We start from the raw sequence: 8275 nt of genomic DNA, 5'->3' as shown, positions 1-8275 counted from the left end.
GTAGGAGAAGTACCCGAAGATATGCAAGCCTTTGTGTTGAAGAAAAGACACGAACTCATTCAAATTGTATCAGAGGTTGATGATAAACTTTCTGAAGCTTTTCATGGTGGAAGCCAAATTCTAGAGTCTGTTCTCGATGATGCAATTCGTAGGGCAACTATATCAATGAAATTTGTACCAATTATCTTTAGTGATGAGAGAAATGAGGGGTTAGAACTATTTATGGAGGGTGTAATTGTTGTATGAAATGCTACGAAGACCTGCAAAACAAGATCAATAAGAAAGATCTGAGACGTGCTGAACGCACTGTCCTCAAGGATTTTCCGCGTGTAAAACGCTAACCCTTCCAAGATATAACAGACCCTTCCCGGCAAGCCGAGGATTCAGAACTGACAAGAGATATGAGACAGGTAGTGTAACCAGAAAGAAAGATGAAAGTGTGAAAGGGATATGTTTTGTTGTTTACGTGAGTTGTGTTTTTTCCTGTACACCAATATGTGCTCCTCCAAACAATTTATATAGGCCATTTCCAATAACAAACCGTTGAGCATAATAAAACGTGGGATGTACACATACTCGGCACTGCCACTTCTTGGCATAAAAATAGGGATACTAGTAAAACTAATTTATTGTGCACGTTATAGTGATGTCAAGGCCAAGTAAAACCAATGCAAAGTAATTGAAAAGGAAGTTCCACAAATCATGGCAACGTGATATTCTGCCAAATCAGCTTCTTAGGAATAAGTCAACAAGGCTAATTTTCTTAATAAAATTAGTTAAACCATTTTTATAATAAATAGAAAATAAATAACTTTTGAAATATCTCAAATATACAACAATCCCCCACATATTTCAAAAGTTTATAAAAAATAAAAAATAAAAAATAAAAAAATTTATTTAAAGACTTTCTGGTTAACACGTGGATGTGATGCATCAAACTGGTGTAGCAAGCTATATGAACCAGTCCTAGAATGGTAAACTTAACACACAGTGAATTTGGTGTAGCAAGCTATATGAACCAAAGACACTTGTGTATGTTAGAGGTCTATCACCCGCATCGCACCCCCACAATTCTTGTCGTTGGCGCTGTGGTGCGCAAATAGGCCGTGCGCGTGCTTGGATTTTTCATGAGTGCTCTAGAGATTTCGCCAATATCTCATGCAAGCGGCCCCACTTGACACTCACATAGGTGATTTCATCAAGTGTATGCTGCAAATCATACACCACTCATAAGGGATATGAAATTCATTAAAAGCTATATACTTATCCTCACTGTTGTAATGCAGTATCTAACACTTCTCACTCACACCATAGGAAAGAGACAAAGACAAAAATTAATTAACTAATTTTTTGTGTTAGCATAACTAATAAGTGACTTGTTATTACCCATATGAACCTTATTCATGGGATCTCCAATCACAAAGGTTGGGTTCCTATCACTTATTAATTTCGAATGGCTCAAGTCTAATTCCCCTCGATGTGTCACATATTATTTTCCTCCCTAGGGGTTTTATCGGATCCGTTAAATTCACAAATATTGATTAAGACGTCTCTTAATCAAATAATCTCATGTTTACAAGTCTCATGAACTCGGTGTATATAATAAAATTTATACAGGTCTACTTAGATATTTACTAAGCGACAACACCCCCACAATGAGTAAAATTAATACTCATTGATTTCAAATCAAACTAATATCATTGCATTATTTTACACAATGGTTTGTACGCTCTAACCAATATTACAATTCACATTATAAAGTAATTTTGCAGAGAATGAAAATTTAATGAACCGCTGCAATAGTAACCTTGATTGCCATCAGTTTGGACTCTAACCTATCAAGGTCACCATCACAAACTTACTACAAAGGTTGTTGCCTAAATGACTTTGGTAGCTTTACGAATACATCTTCCTACACTAAAAAGGTTCACATATACTTACCAAAACATGCACATTCAAAATTATGTTTTCCTAAATATAAGACTTGTCATATGATGATAGTAATGTATTAACAAAATAAAATACAACACCTATCTAAAATCATGATGACAGTGCAAAAATAAAATACTGATAAAACTACATATAGAACTTGAGTTATATAGAAAAGAATTGCTTACTTCCAGTCAATGCGTAGACTGTACAAAACATTATATTAAAGTATATTTAAATCAAATAAGTTCTTATTTAATACTTCATTTAAATGCCAACGTATTTCATGATGTAGACTATTAACATAATGTTTCATAAAATTACAAGACCTTAATATAAGACCTTGTTTCATCTGGTTTGTTCAACACCAGAATATTAAGCAAAGTAATTTCAAAATTGAATAGTTCATACAATCATACAATAAATTAAATTGCCATATCTCAATACAGTAACATATATATGACAGATAAATACCAAGATTATATCCAGAAGGAGAACTAATTCAATTTCAAACTTGAGAAAATAACATGGCATTGGCATCCATACGTGGCTAGAACAATGACCGTTTTAAATTAAGAAAAGTACTCAAATTAAGATCATGTAGAACATATAATAGTAACACAGAAAGCAACTGAATTCAATTTAACAAAATGAAATGACATGACTGAACCAAAGCTTTTCAGCAATGTTTATTCTAGGTGCCATACTAATAAGCAAAAGAAAATCTGATCCCTCTAAAGAAGGAACCTAATTATGCATAACTTCAGCAATGTTTAGTACAAACAGACCCTTGTCACAATAACCTTTCCCCACAAATACATTATCTTTTGTCATTACAATCTTGTCAGATTCAAATGACACTTTAATCCCACCCTTGCTCAAAAGAGCCACTGAAACCAGATTGGTCCTTATATTAGGCACATGTAAGACATCACTTAGAGCCAAGGTCTTTCCTGATGTGAGCTTCAACATAACTTTCCCTTTTCCCGAAACAGCAGCAGTTCGAGAGTCACCAAGGTAAACCAGTTCTTCTCCATCCCCCACAGTATTGTAGGAGGTGAAGGCATCCTTAGTAGCACATATATGTCGGGTAGCTCCAGAGTCTACCACCCATTTGTTCACATCAGTCACAATGTTTGCTTCAGCAATAACTGCAGCAATAATGTCATCATCTCCTTCAGCCAAATTGGCTTCAGGAGGATTCTCATTCTTCTTTCGGTGTCTGCACTGAGGTGCATAGTGACCTATCTTACCACATACATAACAATGTCCTCCATTTCCATTTGTGAAAGTGGGATTAGTAACACGAGGAACATGATTATTTTTATAGTGACCAGATTTACGATTAGGTTTGTTATCATACCTCCTTTTCTGATTAGTGTTGTTCTGGATCAGATTTGCTTGGGAAGCTAAAGCCCTGGCCTTGGCAGCCCTGCTCTCCTTTCGGTTGGTATTCTCTATGATGATGTGTGTAATAAGATCTGCCAACGGCAACTGCTTCTGCTTGTGCTTCAGCTGGTTCTTGTAATCGTTCCATGATTCAGACAATTTTTCAATGAGAATTCCAGCAATGAACTCGTCTGGGAGAGGAATATTTTCAGCCTTTAATTCTTCAATCAGTTTGTGATATTCATTGATTTGATCCTTAATATCTTTCTCTTCTAACATCGTCCAGCGGTAGTAATTGCCTATGACGAAGTTTTTCTTTCCAGCATTTTCAGCGGTATATTTCAGAACCATGGAATCCCATATTTCCTTCGCTTCCTTGTACGAACAGTAGACATCGAATAACTCATTAGACAAGGTAGTCATAATAGTGTGACGACATACCTTATTTGCATGTTCCCATGTGTCGACTTCTTTCTGAGTTGATGAAGACGGTGGCTTAGAGTTGGTGAGGGCTGAAGCGACACCGTGTAAGTCGAGGGTTGAGCTGATGCGCTCCTGCCACCTTCGAAAGTTCTGACCCGCAAAGACTTCGATCTTTGAAACGTCGGGAAACGGTTTGGCATAGTTGATGGTCGGCACAACAAGATTTTGTTGCTGAACCTTTGGAGCATCGTTTTTGGGAGAGCCGTTGTTGGAGTTGTCTTCAGTAGTCATTGAAACTCCTTGAGATTGTTGTATGAAATGCTACGAAGACCTGCAAAACAAGATCAATAAGAAAGATCTGAGACGTGCTGAACGCACTGTCCTCAAGGATTTTCCGCGTGTAAAACGCTAACCCATATAATAGACCCTTCCCGGCAAGCCGAGGATTCAGAACTGACAAGAGATATGAGACAGGTAGTGTAACCAGAAAGAAAGATGAAAGTGTGAAAGGGATATGTTTTGTTGTTTACGTGAGTTGTGTTTTTTCCTGTACACCAATATGTGCTCCTCCAAACAATTTATATAGGCCATTTCCAATAACAAACCGTTGAGCATAATAAAACGTGGGATGTACACATACTCGGCACTGCCACTTCTTGGCATAAAAATAGGGATACTAGTAAAACTAATTTATTGTGCACGTTATAGTGATGTCAAGGCCAAGTAAAACCAATGCAAAGTAATTGAAAAGGAAGTTCCACAAATCATGGCAACGTGATATTCTGCCAAATCAGCTTCTTAGGAATAAGTCAACAAGGCTAATTTTCTTAATAAAATTAGTTAAACCATTTTTATAATAAATAGAAAATAAATAACTTTTGAAATATCTCAAATATACAACAGTAATTAGGTATTTGCCAAGTCCAATCGATGTTAGTAATTATGCTCTTGATCAAAATAAGAATGGTGAGAAAGTTGAATTGTCTGGAAGTGTTGATGAGCCATTTGTAGCAAAGGTTTTCACAAATATGTATAGGATTAGGTACTTATTAACTTATCTAAGAATCTATCAGGGTGTTATTAAGAAGGGTGATTTTATTACAAACGTTAACACTGGTAAGAAGATTAAGATTCCTTGTTTGGGTAAGAGACATTATGGTAAGATTAAGGAAGTTGATGAAGCTCATGCTGGAGAAATTGTTTTTGTGTTTGGTGCTATTCTTAGATCTGGAGATACTTTTACTGATGGGTCTGTTAGATATATAATGACTTCTGCCGATGTTCTCCGTCTCAAAAGTTTCTGGAGAGAAATTTTCAAATGGTGTGAATGGATTCATTCAAGAGAATTGATCCTACTTCGCCAGTTGGTTTGGCTTGTTAACTATGCTTTGGTTTGTTGCTTATTTATAACTTATTTTTTTATGGTGAATTTGTTGCTTAATTATTGATCTCTGATTAGTTAGTAGTTACTCATTTTTTTTGTTGTGTTCTGCATTTAACAGTTGATCCTATCTCTGCTGTCAAGATTATCTATTTGATTCTTAAGTTTAACATTTAGTGCAAATGTCATGTTAAAAGCAAAACTGGATTTTAAGATAACTTACAGAGGCAAAATAACATTTTTATTTTTTGTTATTTGTTGTTAATAATTCTGATATTGTTTTTATCCGAACTGCACTTTAATCATAATATATGCAATGACTTAACTAGGCAATGTCCGCATCATGCTATGGATTGCTCGAGTTTATTATGTTTTGTATTGTTCTTTTAATAGCTTAACATTGAAGATTAATGTAAAGGATATCAAAATTGAAGTTTTAACATATTTGGAGTATTGAGAGAAACACATTTGCTGGGTTTGGGAATTTGTCACCTGGCTCATGTCCATACTCACTTTAGTGTGTGTAATATTTGGATCATATGTGATATTATTCTTGGGAATGTTAGTTCATTTCTTCTTTTCTTAAAAATGCAGACACAACGAATAATAATACTATGTGAAATGCGATAAAAAGTTATTTTAATTCATGACAACAAGATTGAATAGTTTCTTTTTGCTCTATTTGATGAATTTTTGTTAGTGGTGCCACTTGACTGACTATACATGTTTTTGCTTATTCAGTTTCAACATTTTGGAGAGCAATTTTTAAATGTGGATTCCAGAGAAATAATCCTACTTACCATGTTACCCATATTAATTGGGTTTTTTTATTTTATTTTATGTGTGTGCTGCACTTTACAATTGATTCTATCATTGTTGTCAAGAATCTCTATGATTCTAAATTTAACATTTTTAGAAAAATTCATAGCATGTGGGTTCAATTTTATGAAAAATTGTTGAATTCGTTTTCCATTTTTTATCTAAAACTAAAACTGATGAGCGAATAATAGAAACAAAATTAAGAAAGGAGAGAAGTTGAAATTGAGATTTACATCACAATATGTTAATTGAATGACAACTTCCTCAAACCAGATGCATCTATTTTTCTTTTCATATTTCGGTTTCGTCTATCTTTCTTTTTGTTTTTGTTTTGTTTTGTTTTCTTCCCTTCATGTTGGCAACACAATCATTTCTTTTTTGTCTTTTTTAATCAATGGTGACAAAAGTTGTTTAAAAGATTAGTGTTAATGGCAATGAATATGATTTCCCTTTAATTCTTGACTGAGTATTTTTTTTCGGTTCTCTTACCAGAATGGTTAAGATTTCCCTTTCTGTTCCAACTCTGCATCACCTGCACATCTTTGACAACAAAAGTTATGGTTCTTATGCCAACATATTATTTCTCATCACTTGAATTTATAAAGTAAATTTTTTGTCTTCTGTTTATGTATTACTACATAACTTGATTAGTGAAGATGTTGCATTGCCAAAAAGATATAAATGTTGACTTACATATTAGATTTTCAACTAAAAAGCTTTCAACTCACTGCAATTTTTGGATTATGCGCAGGCTCAAGGTGAAGAGAGAAAATAGACATGAATAAATGTTGTTGCAAGTGGACTGGAGTGATACAATCTACAAAGAAATAAGTACATTGAACAATACTACAATATTTGAATGTTTTTTTTTTTATTTTTTTACTGGTGTTATTTATAGTTTTTAGCATTGTGATTCAAGATGATTGTTTATTTCAAACTTTCATTGTTTCATTTGCATCATAAGTTCTTCACTGGGTAAAGATATGTGTGTCAGCTTCAAGTTTATAAGATGACTTTCGTCAACTTTTTTTCATGGAGTTCGACAATAGTCTCCATATTGATAGATTATGCAACCATGTTTATGAAGAATTCTACTTCTCTTAGTCAAAATAAATAAATAAATGGAAGCAAGTTAACCGAGTTTCAAGACAAGGTTGGATATTTTCCTACCAAGGTGATGTTTGTTGCTTCTTCTCGCAATTCAGACATCTTATGGAGGAAAAAAAAATACCCCACTCAGAAATCGACCAATTCAAGTCCAAGTATCATATTCCTACACAAAATATAAACTTTTAGTTTATTAATAATAGATTGAATTTTGATTGCCATGCTTTGATGTTATAGGTTTCCTATAGCTGAACATACTGAGAAACCAACACAATTATGTCAATCTCTTTCACAATGGACTGGTGGTAGTTCATAGTATGCATCTCAAGACAAGGTTTTTGGAAAGCTATTATGAGAAGTTGGACCTTTTTATTTTGGGCGTTTCTACGGTACACCTCACAAATTGAGGTGTACCGATACTCTGCTTCATAAATTATAAATTAATGATCATTTTATGAAATAAGTTGTTATTTGTCATTATTTATATTTTAAAAAACACCATCTCATGAGAAAAAAAAACATCATTTCATTGTTTATATGAATTATATTAAATTTTTAACATTTTCATATAAAAAATAATCAATATTCTTCATTATGAGCAATAAAAATTCAAAAAAAGTAAATTTTATTTCATCGACGCTTTTGGTAAATAAGATTTAATTATTATAGTTGTCAATGATAGAAAATAATTATTTTTTCTTCTAAAAACAATCAATTTAATTATTAATTTAAAGTTTGGTGTACCGGTACACTCAAAATGTTGGGTGTACCATAGAATTTGCCTTTTATTTTATTTTATTTACCGTCTATTTTGTTGAAATTCATTTTAACTCAACCCTCCTCTTCAAACATATCTGCAACCAATTTTTCCTTATCCAATGCAACATCAAAAAGTCTACTAAATTGATGACGCAAAATGTATATCTATTAATGACGAAAAATGTTGCAAATGTATTTTTTTTTTTTTTGAAGTAGGAAATATAGCCTAATTGTTTTCCGAGAGTTTTCAACCTCAATCACAATCATCTTTTCAAAAATCAAAGTAATTTCGTTTCAAATGTATTTTCTAAAACTGGCCGTCAAAGTTTACATTTTAAATACTAAGTTTTAAACAAGACATGTCATAGGATAGGATCCCAATTCTCAATCAAATACAACATAAGCTAAACACTGCAGATTGGTACAATTTCTCTGTTTAGGGTAAACATATATTCACGAAAATAATAA

At 33.2% G+C, this 8275-nt stretch overlaps 1 protein-coding gene across 1 annotated transcript; it reads left to right on the top strand.

Moving 5' to 3' along the window:
- The first annotated feature begins 4649 nt into the window (after positions 1-4649).
- LOC11406032 (elongation factor G, mitochondrial) lies at positions 4650-6799 on the top strand. The gene is made up of 2 exons (XM_003630877.4): positions 4650-5132; positions 6693-6799. The coding sequence occupies exons 1-2, from the start codon at positions 4770-4772 to the stop codon at positions 6714-6716; spliced, it is 387 nt and encodes a 128-aa protein (XP_003630925.2). The 5' UTR covers positions 4650-4769; the 3' UTR covers positions 6717-6799.
- Positions 6800-8275: the final 1476 nt, after the last annotated feature.

Source organism: Medicago truncatula, chromosome 8, assembly GCF_003473485.1.
Source record: "Medicago truncatula cultivar Jemalong A17 chromosome 8, MtrunA17r5.0-ANR, whole genome shotgun sequence".
NCBI lineage: Eukaryota > Viridiplantae > Streptophyta > Magnoliopsida > Fabales > Fabaceae > Medicago > Medicago truncatula.
The sequence above is the reverse complement of the archived record's forward strand: the minus strand, read 5'-3'. Positions and strand labels throughout refer to the sequence as shown.